The sequence below is a fragment of the Pseudophryne corroboree genome, chromosome 4, assembly GCF_028390025.1.
Source record: "Pseudophryne corroboree isolate aPseCor3 chromosome 4, aPseCor3.hap2, whole genome shotgun sequence".
NCBI classification, from domain to species: Eukaryota; Metazoa; Chordata; class Amphibia; order Anura; family Myobatrachidae; genus Pseudophryne; species Pseudophryne corroboree.
The window spans coordinates 246,689,787-246,709,953 of NC_086447.1; the positions used below are offsets into that span (position 1 = coordinate 246,689,787).

Here is a 20,167-nt window from a genome sequence, read left to right on the forward strand (position 1 = left end):
TGGGCACTAGTGGCGACTCCTACCCTCTTGGTGGAGGGGGCAGCCTGTGCTGCAATCCACAGTCCCAGCTCCTGCCAAATGAATCTGGCAGAACCACGGACCAGCGCCTGTATAAGACCATCGTCCACAGACCTGGAGCCTGTGCAATGGATCCAACAGACCCTGGGACCAGCACATACACACAAGCAGCATCTACAGTTCCATCGCCATGAATCTGGCAGACCCTATGAATAGCGCATGTGTTACACTCTGACATGGATATCCTATTAACTTGGATTTATGGGGCTATATAGGTACCATCACCCATATACTGGAGACAACCTGGGTGAGACACCTACATTTTCCCTAAAAGGAACCCTCACTTCTCACTAGCCAGCACAGTACAACTGAAAGGGTTAACAGCTTCCCCTTGCTTAGGTTGCTAGGCACGCCAGCAACCAAAGGACAGCAACTTGTGGAGCGCTAGGACCCAGGTGCAGGAGGAATCGAAGCCGCTGATTGGGTGGTGCAGAGCGGGAAGAGCAGAAGGCGGAGTTACCATCCAGTGTGTGTGCTCTGAGGTAAAAGCTGGGAGAGTGACGCTGCGCTGAGGTGATGCTGAGGAGACAGCAGGGGGTTCGCGCTCTTAAAGCAGAGAAGCCGATGTTGAGGTGACGGCAGAGAGGAGCACTCTGACGGGAGGTGACCGTGTGAGAAGTGCGTGTGAGGTGCCACCCTGAGGAGCGAGATCACCGCCAGGAGAGAGAGCCTGTCACCGACAAGACCTGCGGGAAGTGCCGCCAGACGCTGCCGTGACAGGAGCCGGGACTTCAGCGCCACCGCCAGACTGCGCCCCATTAAGAAGAACTGCGAGAGCCGTGGAGAGCGGTGCTGTGAAAGGGGCAGTAGACGGAGAAGGGGAGATGCACTGCTGAAGGGACTCTGAGCCTTGCACCTGTCGACGGGATCCGGAGAGCTGAGTTCCGCAGTGCTGTCAGCACGTTGCAGAGTCTGCCCAGTGACTACAGGAGCAGCTAGAGTGGGAGTCCCCACAGAAGACCGGAGCCGTGACCTGGGTTTGCTTCTATACACCCCGCTGAACCCTACTGCTTGCATATTATATTACGTCTGACAGACTCATTTGTAAAGCTTGTCCTGTCTGCTACAGGAACACTCAACAGTTAGTGCCTTGCTTTGTGAGAGGATATCACTGTAAGCTAATGTCTTTCCATAAACTGTCGCTATGCTGGCCTCTGCCAATTACCACTTTTAGCTATCTGTAACTGGCTCCCAATGGCAAGGTGACTTTGAACTGATCAATTATCCCTGCTTATTACTGGCTTGCTTCATTCTTTACCTTTCTGCAGATGTACCTCTAGTGTAATCGCTTATAGAAGGAGACTTGCTCTTCACCACTGTGACTAAAGTCATTGTCCAATATAGGGACCAATAAGCAACTGTAATATACAGTGTGTAATATTAATACCCCGTTAATGGTCCTCAGGTGCTGAATAAGACTACGTCAGGTTATAGACTGACACCTAGTGGAAATAGTTCGTATACTGACTTTCCTGTGAAGAACTTTGATTTCGTATATATGTTAAATCAGTTTCTTTAACTGACTGCTTCTAACCAGTATCGCACATTATCATTTAGGTCGCTATCGATAGCCCAATTCTGCTACGGAATAATAGTGTATTATCCCTGCTTAAGAGGTTTCATTTCTAACTGCAGATAGATAGTTACAGCTGACTTTGAGTGTCTGTGGTGTTAGGTTGCCACCTGTTGTACAATTTGGTTAACACCCATTGAATATCATTTCACTGTCCATGTCAACTGTATGCTGAATTAATCTATTGTACCACGGAAATCCTACGTTGGGTTATTTTTAGTATACTTTGTACCCTGTCTTTAACTATTTAACCTTACAGCGGTGACCTGTTTTGTTCCCGAATAATAGACATTATGTCACCGTCCTAACTAGAGATGAGCGGGTTCGGTTCTCCGAGAACCGAACCCCCCCGAACTCCACGTGGTTTACACGGGTCAGAGGCAGACTCGGTTCTTCCCGCCTGACTCGGAAAACCCGAACAAGGCAAAACGTCATCATCCCGCTGTCGGATTCTCGCGAGATTCGGATTCCATATAAAGAGCCGCGCGTCGCCGCCATTTTCACTCGTGCATTGCACAGAGAGAGCGAGAGGACGTGGCTACGTTCTCTCAGTGGAAAGCTCAATATCAGCTCAATATCAGTGCTCAGTATCAGTGCTGCATTGTGGTGATCAGTATACTACAGTACAATAGTTCAGTGCTGCATCTCGCTGCTCAGTGTCAGTTCTAGTACCCTCATCAGTGCTCAGGATCACTGCTCATTGTCTTGTGCTGCATTGTGGTGACCAGTATACTACAGTACAATAGTCCAGTGCTGCATCTATGATTTAAGCTGTTTTTGAGGGTTTTTTGGAAAAAAAACACCCGAATCCAAAACGCACCCGAATCTGACAAAAATTCGAAAGGGAGGTTTTGCCAAAACGCGTCCGAATCCAAAACACGACCGCGGAACCGAATCCAAAACCAAAACACAAAACTTGAAAAATGCCCGCTGCACATCTCTAGTCCTAACGTGTGGTGACTATTGTGTTGGGTCCTCTGGAGTTGGGGTTCCTCGTCTTTCTGCCTTGGGTTCCAGCAGTGAGATCCGGTCCAAGATGTGATTCCGGGTGAAGAATCCAGGTACGTCCACCGACACCTACACGTGCAACAAGTGACTCCACCGTACTTACCTGTTACACATGCACACAAACAGCGTCCGCAGTCCTGGAGTCTGTGCAATGGATCTGGCAGGCTCTGGAACCAGCGCATGCACTCAAGCAGCATCCACATTCCCAACACCTGCGTAATAGGTCTGGAAGACTCCAGGACTGGTGCATGTACTCAAGCAGCATGCACAGTCCTGACACCTGCACAATGAATTTGTCAGTCTCCAGGGCCAGCACATGCATCGGTTCCAGCCTCTAGAAGCTGGTAAGGCAGAACGTGGCTTCCTATTGGAAGCACTCTCTCTGTGAAAGCAACTTTACCTTGGGATGCCTGTCCTGTGAGCGACTAATAGGTAGCGCTTGCAAAGGAAAGCAACTGCCAGTAATGCCAGGGTACAAACTCAACTCACTGGGTCACTGGGGATGGCAGATGTTACTGGGGAGGGGGTGACCAGGCAAAATTCGACACTGGGGGGGCACTGTGGCATTAGCGTATCTATACTGGGTGCAGGGCCGTGTGGTGCACACAGACTTCTGCACACTTTATACCCTTTCCGGCAGTTTTATTTACTATGCTGTAACTACATGCATGTCACCGTGGCTTCTTAAAATAGTCTATTAAAAGGGAATCCCTCTGGTATTATTCCACATTCTTGCTGCTTGAAGCCTTCAAATGAGTGAGCTGAACCAATGTAGTAAATTCACACACACACATACACACAGCAGAGATATGGGTAGGGTGGGAGGGTGAACCAGATCAGAGAGGTACTATATCTGCCTAGCATCAGCCAAGACTCCACAAAATCCTCCCCTAACAACCCTATAGCATAGGAAAAAAACACAAATAACATAGTCACTTTAAAAGGGTAAACAACTTCAAAACATTAAAGAGGCAATGTACAGAGGAACACATCATGGTTTAATCTCCTTTCAATCCAAAACCTTCAGACCTATTGAGATGACTCTGAGTGTACTTTGTATGTTTTAATATGTTGAGTTTATCTGCATATATTCATATGTAATAGGAATAATAAGCAGTAACAAACTGGTTTTATTGAAAGATGTAAAAATAAATCATATAAAAGCTTAATAACTTTGAATTGTTAATGTTAGAAAGCATTAATCATGGTTGATCAAGGTGTCTAATACATAGCAATGTTTCACAGTATTACTATAATAAGCAGGATTCAAATTTTCTCTTCATTAAAACATTAATGCAAAAAACCTGGTTTAAACAAATAAAAACTGTCTAAAAAAAAAAGTTGTTTCTTTTAAAAAATTGTTTTGTTGTTTCCTGCAACTCTGGGCCAACGACACAGTAAAACCTTGATGGAAATGTGCACAGTGCCCGATTCTTACTGCACTGATTCTGTGTCCATGTGCCAGCACCAGTTTTTTAAGGTGGTGGGGGCCTGCATATGTCTGCAACCCCTCCACCCCCCCCCCCCCCACCACCACCACCCCCCCCCCCCCCACCACCACCACCACCACCCCCCCACCACCACCACCACCACCACCACCGTTCTGGGAATTTTAAAGACAGTTCTGTCCCTGGCATAACTGAGTAAACTTTGTTTTTGTCTTTTCAGAAACAACTGAAATTTCGGGGTGTGTCCCTCCCCCTCCACTGAAATCTAGAGAGGGATACTCCATACAGGAACGTGTCTTGCACTGTCTTCATGCCATTAATACAACTTTGTCATCATATCACCCAAATCTCCCCCCATAACATGTCTAACCTAGTTTCCTCCCACATAACCAAATGCCCTATCAATCCCACCAACTCCGTAATTTTACTTACCTACTGTATGACAATATCCATGCGTCCATATAATGCCATAGAAAACTGGACAGTGTGTTTTATATAGTACACGTATAACTTATTGCACTGCTCCATCCTCAGCTCCTCTGGGGATGGAGATAATTAAGACAGGAAGTGAACGGGAGGGCACCGCTGGGCTGTTATGTCTTGTGACTTATGTCCTGGAAATTCAAATGTTTGAAAAGTCGGTTGGGTGTCTGTTTTTTCCTGTATATTAGATAGGAAAAAAACAGACACCCAACTGACTTTTCAAACAATTGAATATCCCCCATTGAGTGTCTCACTCTCGGACATTGTCAGCTCATCAGCATGCTGGCAGCACCAGTGTTTTGCTGGCAAGCACAGAGACAGTGCCTGACATTAGGGTGTGCCTGGACGTTATGTGGGTACGCCTATGTTTAGGTCATCAGGCTCCCAGTTCAATTTCTAAAATTCATGTCACTTATTAAATGTTTTTTTTTCTTCCTTTTTTACTATTGAGCAATACTAGTAGCTAGCAGGAAGTAGTAAGAAAGTAATGTGCTTAAATATGAAAAAAATTAACTATAATAACTTCAGATGTGCAGGAAATAATAAAGGGCGTTATATTTAGTTTCTGCTCTCCTGTTTGTTCCATGAGATACTTTGAGAGATATTGCTCAATGCTTGATCAAATGTTGGATTAAATAAGAAACTGTTGTTAGTGTTCTAGATTAGTGGTTCTCAAACTACCTCCTTGGGACCCCAAACAGCTCATGTTATCCAGGTCACCTAGCAGGAGCACAGGTGTATTTATTACTTACTGACACAGTTTAAAAGATCCACAGGTGGAGTTGATTATTTCACTTGCAATTTTGTCAGGAGACCTGGAAAATATGAACTATTTGGTGTCCCAAGGGGGTGATCTTCAGGTTGCCGGCGGCCGGGCTCCCGACGACCACCATACCGGCGCCGGAATACCGACAGATTTTCTCCCTCTTGGGGCTCACCCAGCTGTCGGTATGCTGGCGGTCGGGATTCCGGCGCCGGTATGCTGGCCGCCGGGAGCCCGACTGCCGGCATCACATACTACACCCGTCCCAAGGACTGAGTTTGTAAACCCATCGCAGGGGTTTCCAACCACGGTCCAGGTTTTAAGGATAACCACACTTGATCACAAGTGACCTAATTAGTACTTCAGTTATTTTGCTTTAACCACTTGAGCTCAAGCACGGATATCACTAAAACTTGGACTGTTAGTGCCTTGAGGACCGAGGTTGGAAAACACTGACCTATGTTCTAGATCAGTGGTTCATGTTTTCTAGGTCTCCCCACAAGATTGCAAGTGAAATAATTTGCTCCACCTGTGTGTCTTTTATAATGTGTCAGTGAGTAATGAATACACCTGTTCAAATGCTAGGTGACCTGGAAAACATGAACGTTTGGGGTACTTGAGGACCGAGGTTGAGAACCACTGTTCTAGATCACAGGTTCTCAAACTCGGTTCTCAGGACCCCACACAGTGCATATTTTGTAGGTAACCCAGCAGGTGCACAGGTGTATTACTTACTGACAGATTGTAAAAGGTCCACAGGTGGAGCTAATTATTTCACTTGTGATTCTGTGAGGAGACCTGCAAAACATGCACTGTGTGGGGTCCTGAGTACTGAGTTTGAGAACCTATGTTCTAGATCAGTGGTTCTCAAACTCTGTCCTCAGGACCCCACACAGTGCATGTTTTGCAGGTAACCCAGCAAGTGCACATGTATTAATTACTCACTGACACATTTTAAAAGGTCCACAGGTAGAGCTAATTTTTCCACTTGCGATTCTGTGAGGAGACCTGCAAAACATGCACTGTGTGGGGTCCTGAGGACCGAGTTTGAGAACCTGTGTTCTAGATCATAGGTTCTCAAACTCGGTCCTCAGGACCCCACACAGTGCATGTTTTGCAGGTCTCCTCACAGAATCACAAGTGAAATAATTAGCTCCACCTGTGAACCTTTTACAATGTGTCAGTGAGTAATTAATACACCTGTGCACCTGTTGGGTTACCTGCAAAACATGCATTGCGTGGGGTCCTGAGGACCGAGTTTGAGAACCTGTGTTCTAGATCATTTGAGATTATTCAGTGCTACAATTTATTAGGGTGACAATAGGAAAATGTAATAACTGGTTATTAATCCATACTTGCCTACCTGACCCTCTCCATGAGGGAGAAAATACTCTGTTCCTGGACTTTCCTGGTAATGTATGATTCCCATCACCTGTGGTGAAACACCTTTCTTATCAATTAACTAGCTCACCACAGGTGATGGCAATCATACATTACCAGGAAAGTCCAGAAACAGAGCATTTTCTCCCTCATGGAGAGGGTCAGGTAGGCAAGTATGTATTAATCTGTTATTCAGCATCAACTTTCAAGATACTCTGCCATACAGTGCAGACTGACATTCAACACTAGCAACCTTGAAATCATTTTTGCTTATTGGGATCAACATGACCTCTGCCAGATTTTCACCGTGCATTTCAGTCATGCATTTATGTTATCAGGAAGAGCAGCATGTCACACACAAGTCAATAAAATAGAGTAATTGGAAGATGGAAATTACTCTCACCATACTAATTTCACTACTTCACTTAGTTATATTTAAGGCTTGGTTCATTTTTTTTTTTTTTACAAGGAATCCTCATCATTACCTTGCAAATAAACATCCTGAGGGCAGCAAAGACATGGCGGAGAGCAGCCACTGACTGGTTGATTTGCAGGAAGAGCAAATGTGTGTCAAACACTTTCTTCATTAGAACACTCTGGCTGTCAGTAGTGCTTAATTTCTGGAGATGGAAGTGGAAAAGACAAACCATTAAAATATCATTAGTGTGATATCAGTAGTGGTCATACAGTAGGTGGCACATCTAGTTCCAACATCACTGACAATCCCAGGCAGCATGGCAAGGGTTACTCACCTGGTGGCTCTGATTGAAGAGACATAGCAAGTCTAGAACAGTAAGACAGACTTCTGTGGCAATATTACCATCTATATCAATGTGATGCACAATATCCGTTTCGTTAGAATTACCTGTAAACAACAATTGATTATACTGTATGTGTGCATGGAAACAAATGCTCAGCATAAGAACTTGTGGAACATATTTACAGCCTTGACATGCAACTAATAGCATAAATACAAATTGTTCACTAGTTACATAGTTATTGCATTGCAGGTATAGGGGCTTCCATTCAGAAAACTAGTATTCAGAAAAGGAATTCATTGCTGCCGCTCACTGATCCCATCCTCCTGCAGTCACTGTGGCCGATGCAGAGCTGAATGTACGCCTGTTTGCAGAGCACAATTTGTGCATTGTTGCAGTGCACATGGGGGTGATTCAGATCTGATCGTAAATGTGCTAAATTTAGCACATCTACGATCAGTTACTCAGACATGCGGGGGGACGCCCAGCACAGGGCTAGTCCGCTCCGCATGTCAGGCCCTGCCCCCACGCACGTGTGCAAAAGCATAACACGGCGGCGGTGCTTTTGCACCCGCGGTGTAGCTCCCTGCCTGCTCAGCCTAGCTGCCCTGGCAGACGGCTACCCACCGTGTCCCGGGTTGCAGCAAGTACGTGTGACGTCACGAAGCTGCTACCTCCCCCCTGCAACTGTCCAGACATGCCTGCGTTGTCTGGACCGCACCCCACCAACGGTGTTCTAACGCCATTGGCATGCCTCCTCCTGCCCAGTGACCTCCTCTGCCTGTCAATCAGGCAGTGGCGATCGTAGCCCTGAGATGCTTTTAGCATCTCACTGGGCCTCCCGGGGTGCACACGTGCAGTGTGCCCGCTGCACGTGCACACTCCCCAAAGGGCTTCAGACTGCGATCTCTGCCGCGTATGCAAGTACAGATGATGCAGAGGAATACACATTTCACTCACATTTCTACTTGAGGCTGAGGGGGCGTAACTAGACTTTAATGGGCATTCGTACATAGGCAATATTCAGAGATGACGTATCAAATTATGTGATGTGCTATGGAATTATGTGCTGTGCAGAGTTTGACAGATACAGTATGGCAGATATATCTCTTGCACCAAGGTTGCTGGTACAAGAGCACACCGTTTTGCTTGTAAAGATGCGAATAGGTGACCCTCTCCAGGAGGGACACAATGCTCTGCTTCTACACTTTTCTCTTAATGTATGATTGCCAGCACCTGTGATGAACAGGTTAATGGATGAGAAAGGTGTTACAGCACAGGTGACGGCAATCATACATTAAGAGGGAAGTCCAGGAGCAGAGCATTCTGTCCCTCCTGGAGAGGGTCATGTTGGGAGGTATGAAACTGTATGCACATTTACAGTATACTCTCACCCATTAGCAGAAACACGAGCATTGGTATACTATACTGCAATCAAGCTGGAGGTTTGGACACCTCTAGTCCCTGACAGTTACTGATCTCCCAGCTGACAGAGTGTGCAACACCTTATTCTAATAGACTTCACTATACACATTTATGCAATGACAGAGCATTTATGGTTGCTCAACTGCGCATCAGCTAAACTGTGAGGAGCTCTGCTACACATGATAAATTACAGGTGAGTGCCATATTCATAGACATGTCCCACATTCATTTGAATACTCCTGTTATTGATAAGGACATTGCTTTGACTGCAACTTTCAGAGCAGCCGCTGTCTACAACAATTTTCTACATATGTCAATAAAGGAAAGTTTAATACATTGATATCTTGGGCAGACATTTCATGTTTGCAGTAATTACAATTGACACTTGCTTAGAACATAGAGTAGAAGAGAGGTGTTTCCATCTACAGTACAATGCAGAAAGAGGTTTCTATGGTAAGGGCAGTGATTATGTGGCAAATACTGATAGGTAGGAGGTGTGGCTGACATTGTACATTTTTCTTTCTAAAACATGAATATGACGTGTATTGGGACCTCAGTCAGAGTTGGATGCAATTGTGTCTAAGCGCAAATGCAGAATGCAACTGCGGGGAAAAGCTGCATTTTGCTACGTATGCAGAATTGGGCCTAGTGATGTCACCGGCCAGCCCCACCTCTGAAGTGGCAAACAGAGTCTCCTCTCCGAGCTTCTCCCGGAGAGGAGACATTAAAGGCAGGTATGTATGCTTCACTGTGAGTATAAAAGATACTCAACAACACAGTACACAATTGTTACACATTACCCAGGTCACTGGAGATTGTTGAATTTAAATCTTCTTTTTACTGTAGTTAACTTTAGTTCATACTTGCCTACTCTTCCAGATGCTGCGGGAGGCTCACGTTTTTTGGGGTAGGCCCCTGCACCCCCGGAAGAGTAGGCAAGTCTCCCGCATCCTAGTGATGCGGGCAGGATGGAGAGATACTCTTCTGAGTTTGCGGGTCCGTGGAGTGGGGAAGGGGTTAAAATGATGTGAATCGCGTCATTTTAGCCCTGCCCCCTTCCCGCAGACCCGTGAATCTCTGCGTTTTCTGTATGTGGGGGAGGGGCTTGATGATGTCACAACCCGCCCCCTGAAGTCTCCTGCAGCATCTTCTCTCCGGGCTTCTCCCGAAGAGGAGACATTCAAAATAGGTAAGTATGCTTTAGTTCTCACTAATAAACATATGGGGACAGTCTTCCCCTTCCCAGCCAGACTAAGAAACTTGCTTCGTTAAAAAAAAATTAATGGTCAGCACTCTGTAATCCTTTTACTAGATTTTTTTTTTTTTTACTACATCTGCATAAGATCCATCTAGGTGGCTATCTTGGGCACATTTTGCATTGACATGCCTTTACTGTACTTTAGCCGACACGGGAACTTTACGGTACTTTGTCGATGGTCATGCTATTGACAATACATATGACGGCAGCTTGATATCGACAGGAGATTGCAAACATGGTTGTAATTTTATTTAAAGCATTGCAATAGTGTTGTATTATAACTTTAGACATGGTGCTTTATGATCAGGGTTAAAGTTATAATACTGATACCATTACAATGCCTTAAATAACATTACAACAGTGTCGGCAATCTCCACTCAATATCATCCTGTCAACATATTGGCTGTTGACAGCATGATAATCAATATTTTAGTATGTATCCCACCAAACAAACCCTCTCACCCTGTACCAGCAGCCTAGGCATAGGGACTCATAATTGCAACTTGTGACCGGGCTCCAATGATAAAGTTTAATAAAAAAAATGTGCATGCGCACAAACAAATGAACAATTAGAAGCCAAGGAAACCTGCAACCTGCATTCATGTCTGACTGTCAATGAGGGCCTTAATGTATAAATAGGGACATAATGTTGCATTTTAATTGAGAAAAGTTCTGCATGTGATAAAACTAATGGTGTGTACACATGGTGAGATATTTTCTTACGATTTTGACTACATAGTCAAAATCGTAAGAAAAGTTTGCAGATCACAAGGTGAAAGTCACCTTGCGATCCCGGATGCGATGCGCGGTCCCGTGCGGTTGGCATCGCAAACCTAGATAGACTGTGCAGGCGAGTCAATTTTGACTCTCTCTTAGAAAAGATAGTCAAAATCGACACAGCCAAAATTGCACATAGTCAGTATCGCAAGCACAGTCATTATGTGCTTGCGATGCCGACCAAACCCCTGTCGCACAGTAAGAATTGGGGTTAGCCCGAATCTCGCCGTGTGTATGCACCATAAGAGTGTCTTTAAATTTAGTTTTATTTGCCTTTCCCTGCATCTACAGTACATTGGGTAAACCAATGACTTTTCCTATCATTAAAGCTGGATACACTCTATATAATATATTGTCTAATACTGCGATCCACGATAGATCACAATGACCATTGTTGTATGATGTATACCTGCAACTAATTGTTTGATGAATCGTCTGGTAGCATCTTTCCATCTGATGTGCTGCAGATCAGATGCTACAATTTTTTTGTACGATATGGTACTGTTACAATGATAAATCAAGTCACGGTACTGCAGATCATGTAGTGTTTATGCGGACATGATATATTGTTACATTGTATCAGACCACTGCTGGATCACCGTTTCGGTGTGTACCCAGCAGAATTTATTGCATGCAAAGGCTGTTGATGAAGTGGAAATAGACAAGCACCAGCACTGTAGGTATGGATGTACTCAGTGGTGCCGAGAGAGGGGGAGAGCAGGGAGAGATTACCCGGGCCCGGGAATGCCAGGGGGCCCAGGCCAGAGCCATTTGTTTCAAATAATTTTTTTACTTTATTATAAATCAGTGGACGGGCAGGCGGGTGGTCGTGTGGGTGGCAGGCGGGTGGTCGTGTGGGTGTATCTGTGTGCCACCTGGCTGTGTGTCCTATATCATAGACATCCCTTGCTGCCACTTCCAGCCACTGCACCGCTGCTAAGATCTAGCGAGATGATGACATCATCATCTCGTCAGTCAACCTCTGCAGCTGGCCTCTTTAGTAACAGCAGGCGGTTGGCAGGGACTGGGAGAGGTAGGCATGCAGCTTGTTGGGCGTGGCCTGTGGGTTTAAGAAGTGGTGTAGCTCAGCTCAGTTGGAAGAATCAGCTGCAGGGCTGTCACCTCATTGGGAGCTAGCCTGTTAGGCTGCGACACTGTGAGTTGAGAACTGCGACTGTGAGTGACAGACACAGCACTGTGATGCAGCAGGCAGCTGCTAACAATTTATAAATTCTATATGTTCTATAATACATGCATTACCATTAGTATTATATCTATCTATCTATCTATCTATCTATCTATCTATCTATCTATCTATCTATCTATAAATTCCAGACAGTTGGTGGTACTCACGGATAATAGACAGAAAATTCAGCTGCCTCTACGTTTTGATTTCATGATTCCTGATGACGTTGTGTTATTACATCGAAACGTACAAGCAGCTGAATTTTCTGTCTATTACCATCCGTGAGTGCCACCAACTGTCTGGAAGTTGTGCATTGTCTATAAGGAAGGCACCCGGTAAATTGTGTTTTGGAGGTTGCAGTGAGTGCCAAACATTGCTCTATATCTATCTATCTATCTATCTATCTATCTATCTATCTATCTATCTAAAATCATCCCCAAAGAGGTGCACCCATGCCCCCAACATACTGTGGCCACACCCCCTCTGGGGGGGCCTGGAAAGTTGTTGTACTGGGGCCCATTATGTCTCTTGGAGCCCTGGATGTACTGTAATCAAAGGAGCAACATGTCTACAGGGATTGTAGATGACTGAAGACACATGGGGCTGTGAGTAAAAAAGGAAATAAAATCCTGTCTGTCAACAGGGCAGTGGAGGTAAAGGAACCGCAGGATAAAGGGTGAAATAGCAAATAAGGTATTTTATAATGGCACACAGGTACATATACTTACTGGATATTGAATTTGTCAGTTCTATTATCTGTAGAAGTTTGGGATTGGAAAGTGCATTTTTGCCTCTTATGCACGGAAGAGTCTGAGATCTCGGGTGTTTATGGCCATCATGTACTGACTGCATCCTGCAAAACAGAACAAATTGTACTGTACAACAGGAAGGACCTTACAAGGTATTGTCCACATTCATAGACATCAAGTTTACTGGTTTTTACTAAATGCTTTAGTTTATACCTTTAGCCTCAGCATGTGCTTGATAGCTATTATTATTATTATTATTATTATCATCCTTTATTTATATGGTACCGCAAGGATTCCTTAGTGCCTAACAAAGTACATAAACAAATGAGAAAATCAAGAAAACAATAACTTACAGTACAAGACAATGACAGGTATATGGTATATAAACATTGCTGCATAAGCCGACAAGACACTAAAATATTCAGGGTGGCAGAAACCATGGTTTAGGTGATGTTATAGGGAGTATGGAGTAGAAGATAGTCTGATTAAACAAAGAAAAAGCACATGAGGGGACAGGGCCCTACTCGTGAGAGCTTACATTCTAATGGGGAAGGGAAAGATGGCAGGGGTGACACAGATAGAGTAGACAATGAACGTGGGACAGAGGGTTAGGATGAGAAACGGCTGGATTTGATGAGTGGGTCTTGTTATCCCGTTTGCTGTTTTGTAGAGAGGTGGAGAGTCTGATAGATGTAGAGAATTCCAGAGGTAGGGAGTACCAGGGGCAAAATCCTGGGAGGCAGTAATGGGAGGAAGTAATCAGTTGGCAGGAGATCCAGCATGCATTTGAGGAGCGAAGAGGGCGGGTGGTTGTGTAAAGGGAGCTATGACCAGATATCTCCCATATGGGAGAGGAATGAGTGAGAGCTTTGTAAGTAAGCGTGAGACGCTTGAATTGCATTCTGAAGGGGAAGGGGAGACAGGGTAGGGCTTGTAAGAAAGGGGAGGTCGACATAGTACGTTTGGAGATGAAGATGAGCCGGGAAGCAGTGAGAAAAGATTGAAGTGGAGAGAGTCGGTAGTCAGGCAAGATAGGAGGAGATGCAGTAGTCAAATCTGAAGATGACCAGTGAGTGGATAAGGGTCTTAGTAGCATCCAGGGTAAGAAAGATCTGATCCTGGAAATATTTTTGAGATAGAAATGTCAGGACTGTGAGAGGTACAATGTGTGGATTGAAGGAGAGAGAGGAGTCAAGGAAAACTCCATGACAGCGTACTTGGGGGCTAGAGAAGATAGTTGTGCTGTCAACAGATAATGAAATTGTTGGGGGTGAGGTTATGCGGGATGGTGGGAAAATAATCTGCTCAGTCTTAAACATGTTAATTTTAAGATACTGCTGGGACATTCTAGAAAATATATCAGAGAGGCAATTGGATGTTTGAGTGGAGGGGTGGGGGTGGTCAGGGGTAGATTTGGGTATCATCAGCATAGAGATGATACTGGAAGTCAAAAGAGCTAATGAGCTCACCCAAAGAGAACGTATAGAGAGAAGAAGGGAGAGGTCCAAGAAAAGAACCTTGGGGGGCACCTACTGTTATAGGAAGTGTGGGGAAAGCAGAGTCATGAGAGGAGACAGAAGTAGCTGTCAGAGAGGTAGGAGGACAGCCAGGAGAGGGCAGTACCATGCAGACCAATGGAGTGAAGGAATTGCAGGAGGAGAGTGTTGTCCACAGTGTCAAAAGAAAGAGATCAAGCAGAATAAGAAGAGTAGTGGTCCTTGGATTTGGCAGCATGGCGGGCGGTCATTGCAGACTTACGTTAGGGCAGTTTCAGTGGAATGGAGTGGATGGAAGCCAAAATAAAAATGGGTCAAGCAGGGAAAAGGAGGAAAGAAGGGCAATAAGGCAGTTGTAAACAATACACTCAAGAAGTATGGAAGCAAAAGGGAGGAGATGGGTTGATAGTTGTAGAGAGTGTTAGGATCAAGGGTAGGTTTATTTAATAATAGGGGAGACAATGGCATGCTTGAAGTCAGAGGGGACAGTGTCTGATGAGAGGAAGAGGGGGAGAGATTTAAGAGGTTCTCATGATGGGAACAGGCAGTAGGTGAGAGGTAGTGGTAAACCTTAGTTGTATATATAAGAGAGACTAGTTAATCAACAATTCTATATACATATTTTGCAATACTATCAGAAGAGATCACTAGCTTGCAGAGACATAGCTATAGTATGTCAAGGTTACAGTACATATTGTTTTAGCTCTGCCATGAGATACTTGTGAATGTTGAAGGAGCACTTTTCAAGTTCTATTTTATTTCTCATTGCCTTTCAGTGGCAAACGCAGGATTTGCATGGGAGGGTTTCCAGAACTGGGTGGAGCCAATCACGGGGGTGGGGACTGAGGTGACCCAGTATATGCTGGGTCTGTAAAACTAGTGTGTCTGTGTATATGTATATATATCTATATATATATATATATCTATATATATATATATATATATATATATATCCCATGTAAGGAAGGCGGCACTGAGAGACTTGAAGGTGCAAAAGAATATTTAGTAAACAAGCTGCAGAGTTACATCAACGTTTCGGGGCGCGCAGCCCCTTCATCAGGATGAAGGGGCTGCGTGCCCCGAAACGTTGATGTAGCTCTGCAGCTTGTTTACTAAATATTCTTTTGCACCTTCAAGTGTCTGAGTGCCGCCTTCTTTACATGGGATAGTGATGGAGGTGGAAACCTCATAGGATGGCACCTGAGCCAGAAAGCCCACGGAGGCCTTCCGAGTGCCGGCTACTACAAGGGTATCTATCTATCTATCTATCTATCTATCTATCTATCTATCTATCTATCTATCTATCTATCTATCTATATATATAATACATATCTACACATATATATATATATACACCGTGTGTATATATATATATATATATATATATATAAGCAAGCAGGGATGCGGCACTCACGAACACTTGGGAAGAAAATCACAGACACCAATTCTGGTATAATCAACGTTTGAATCCTTTAAGGATTTTCGTCAGGAGCAATGCTTGCTCCTGACGAAAATCCTTAAAGGATTGAAACGTTGATTATACCAGAATTGGTGTCTGTGATTTTCTTCCCAAGTGTTCGTGAGTGCCGCATCCCTGCTTGCTTGTATTTGTTTTATGAGGGCACCAGAACCAGCTGTGTACGAGGTGGAGTGCCGGGTAAACTGCATTGTATATATATATATATATATATATACATACACACACACACACATTCATAAACACATATACATAGCATATTAAACATGCATACATACATACATATATATATATATATATATACACACACATACAGTACACGTATATATACACATGTATATATCATATGTGTGTGTGTTTATATGTATGTATGTATATACATGTGTATATATGTATGCACATGGATATATATCTACTATAATTAAAATAAAGTAAACTTCTACTGCACTTACAAGTGCCACCAGGAAGACAGCAGGCTGCAGAGGATGCTAGACAGCCATTAATAATACTCATGCAGCTAAAAAATAATAATAAATAAATACATTTTTTTTTTTTAGTGGAGGGGGGTTTCTGGGTGCTCAGAAACCCCCCTGGGTGCGCCACTGCCTTTACCCACTGTTGTTGTGTAACATGCAAACGAGACTGTATGCCAAACACCATGTTTAATATGTGGTGGTTATTACTGAACACTTGCATTTGTGATCAGGGGACCCTAAATGCATTAACCTGTGGTGAGCCCAAGTAAGTTAAGCAGGCATCTTCAGAAAAAAAAAAATATGTCGCAAAAAAAAAACCCGCCAAGTGCAAATGCTATTGAGCATGTGGTCTTCAGAACCAGTGGGATATGTGCATATGGATGTTCTACTTTTAGCTCCTGAGACCTGCAACGCTATCCTGCTTTATCTGCTGTTCCAGAAACCTGCACCACGACCTTGAGAAAGGAAAGTTACCGGATGGTTAGCTGTCTGCATCCCAGCTCCGATACAGACTCCGCTCCAATGCTGAACTATCATCTGTAACAGTGAGTATGAGTGTACATTCACTTCCACAAATAAACCACAGAGCCTGGTTAAGCTACCTGACTGGTCACTGTATACGCAGTAATCGCTGGTGTGTACAGTTCTCTGCTCACAACAAGACTGCACACACATTACCAACAAAGGAGATACAGATAATTAACAAATACAGATTTTTTTCCTCACTGTCTTTATTATGTAAAACTGACTGCAAAAATATATGATTTATTAGTGATAAATTAGTACCATATACGTGTCCTGGTACAAGAGACTCCTTGGAAGTTGGGACGTCAGTACAAATGTTCTCTCTGTCCTAAAGATAGATGTGGCTGTACAGTATATTGTACTGTATATACTGTATTGAGAACCGGGAGCCAGACACTTTCCACAAGAACTGTGTTACTCCTTGTATATGCAGGAGGGAATTGTATGCATTACAGTAATACATGTATGCCTTTACCTAATGTTATTTTTTAACCCCCATGTGAACGAGCCCCTAGGCATGGTCGATGTGAATACCATGGAAAAGTAATGTCACTTGGTTGGAAAATATAACTATGTTAATGACTCACTGGAAATGTTACTGTATGTGCATGGACAATCCACCCTAACGTAACTACCCTTGCAGAAACGGGTGGTCTTCTGTATGCCGACTGACGGGATCCCGGCGCACAGTATACTGGCGCCGGGATCCCGACAGCCGGCATACCGACACTTATTCTCCCTCGTGGGGGTCCACGACTCCCCTGGAGGGAGAATAAAATAGTGTGGCGCGCATAGCGCGCCACCGTGCCCGTAGCGTGGCGAGCGCAGTGAGCCCGCAAGGGGCTCATTTGCGCTCGCCACACTGTCGGTAAGCTGGCGGTCGGGCTCCCGGCGCCGGTATGCTGGTCGCCGGGAGCCCGACCGCCGGCATATCGTAGTGAACCCGCAGAAACAATTCAGAACTACTTATAACATAAACTATATTAGATATACACAGGCATAAGAGGTGATCATGTATATAGCTGATACTGTCACAGCTACTGTTCTCACTAGCACTAAGAAACAGGCTACAATGCAGAGAGTGCAGCTGTGTAAATACAGTACAACTTTTATGGGACACAAGTGTCCAAGTGTACAGTTGTTTCTGTCTCAGTGCCAGGAGCGTGGTTTACAATGTGGGAACCACATTCTATAAGCAGGTGCTCAGAGACAGCACTGTGGGAATGGACAGGGACAGCTATGTGCTCGCTTTCCCATAGAGACAGTCTCCATATTAACCATTTAGATCCACATTTCACACACTGTATGGTTAGTGTTATTATTCCATAATGAAAAAAGTGATCTTTAATCCAACCTCACATCATTACAGGGTCCATGTCAACCTGGACCCTGTAATGATGTGAGGTTGGATTAAAAATCACTTTTTTCATGATGGATAAGTCTGGTGAGTGCATTCTTTTAAAGAAACATATATGTATTGGGACCTTGCCTGGATTGGAAATTCTCTGGATTATGCACCCCAGTGGATGTGGTAAAGTAATTTGCGAGTGCAACTTTATGTACTAACTAACTATATATATATATATGTGTGTCTGGAGCCGGCACTCCTCCTCTGTCAAAACTGCTTTGCGTCGGTGCCTTCCAGTTACCACTCTCTGGACCGGAGATGGTACAGGTATATCGGACATACAACGGTACTCAGATGACTGAAATAAGGTACTCGTACACTCCCGTAGTTGGCCACCACGGGGGTGTACGAGTACCTTATTTCAGTCGTCTGAGTGCCGCGGTATGTCCTATATATATCTATATATACATATATATATATATATATATATCTATATCGAAGCATACAGGGTCCCTGGCACTCCGGTCTTACGTATGTCTTGCTCCGGTGCCCTCCCCACAGATCAGCATCTGTAAATATCTCCTTTCTTATGGGCGGCACTCAGAGACTTTTACCAAACGGATTTAAGTGAAAAAAAGACCCCACCGGGCCGTTTTTATTGGTAACGTTTCGGGGTATAATCCCCTTCCTCAGACAACCAAAACAGTGAACAACAGTGACATTTATAACAAGAACTGACCTGTGACCCTCCAGTGCATGGGACACACACGGAGTTTGCACTGGAGGGTCACAGGTCAGTTCTTGTTATAAATGTCACTGTTGTTCACTGTTTTGGTTGTCTGAAGAAGGGGATTATACCCCGAAACGTTACCAATAAAACGGCCCGGTGGGGTCTTTTTTTCACTTAAATCCGTTTGGTAAAAGTCTCTGAGTGCCGCCCATAAGAAAGGATATATATATATATATATATATACTAGGTGCTTCATCGCGCCCTACGGGCGCTCTTCACACCGTCGCAAGGGGCTACGCCCCCTTAACCCTTGCATGCCTTTCTGGGGTTCAATATTTGTATTATATAAAGTATTACCTGCATTCCTTTGTTAGTGGTTAAATATTGCACAATGAAAGGGCATGCGATGGTGAAGGAGGCGCAGCCCCTTGCGACGGCGTGAACAGCACCTGCAGGGCACGATGTACAGAATGTAGCGGGTGCGGGGGGGACTGCGGATGGTGTCTGTAGATGCTGCAGGTGGAGGGGGGGCAGAAGTGGGGGTGGGGCCCGGATGGGGAAGAGTCGGGAGGTGCTGCGGGTGGGGGAGGGGCAGAGGAGTGGGGGATGCAGATTGGGGAGGGGTCCGGAGGCACTGCAGGTGGGGGAGGGGCAGGGGTGCCATGGGTGGGAGAGGGGCAGGTGTGGGGATGTTGTGGATGGGTGAAGGGTTCCGGAGGTGCTGTGGGATGGGAAGGGGCGGGAGTGCCGGGGGTGGGGTAGGGGTCCGCAGGCGCCATGGGTAGGGGAGGGGCAGGTACAGGTGGTGCGGCGCATAGGGAAGGAGGTCCGGAGGTGCTGCTGGTGGTGGAGGGGCAGGTGCGGTGGTGCCATTGGTGGGGGAAGGGTTGGTGAGGGGGGGACCACGGATGGAGGAGGGTGTCTGCAGATGCTGCGGGTGGAGGGGGGCAGGTGTGGGGGGAGACATATAAAGGGGGTGGAGGGGGCCTGGAGGTGCTGTGGGTGGTGAAGGGGTGGAGGAGTGGGAGCCGCGGGTGGTGTAGGGGGTCTGGAGGCACAGCGTGTGGGGGAGGGGTGGAGGGGAAGGTGCGGAGGTGTGGTGCATTGGGGAGAGGTCTGGAGGCGCTGCGGGTACTGTACCTGCCAAAAAGGTAGTTGGTGGGTATGCAGTAACAGGGCCAGGACAGGGGTGACAGGGTCAGAACAGGGTTGACGGGGCCAGGACAGGG

At 45.3% G+C, this 20,167-nt stretch overlaps 1 protein-coding gene across 7 annotated transcripts in view; it reads right to left on the bottom strand.

Moving 5' to 3' along the window:
* DOCK10 (dedicator of cytokinesis 10) overlaps window positions 1-20,167 on the bottom strand; it is a 691,954-nt gene that overhangs the window by 85,994 nt on the left and 585,793 nt on the right. For all 7 annotated transcript variants that reach the window (XM_063916012.1, XM_063916009.1, XM_063916010.1 and 4 more), the window contains exons 40-42: window positions 12,866-12,990; window positions 7,486-7,598; window positions 7,219-7,353 (exon numbers count right to left, since the gene is read on the bottom strand). In XM_063916012.1, the coding sequence (XP_063772082.1) occupies window positions 7,219-7,353; window positions 7,486-7,598; window positions 12,866-12,990 (373 nt within the window). The remainder of the gene's footprint in view (window positions 1-7,218; window positions 7,354-7,485; window positions 7,599-12,865; window positions 12,991-20,167) is intronic.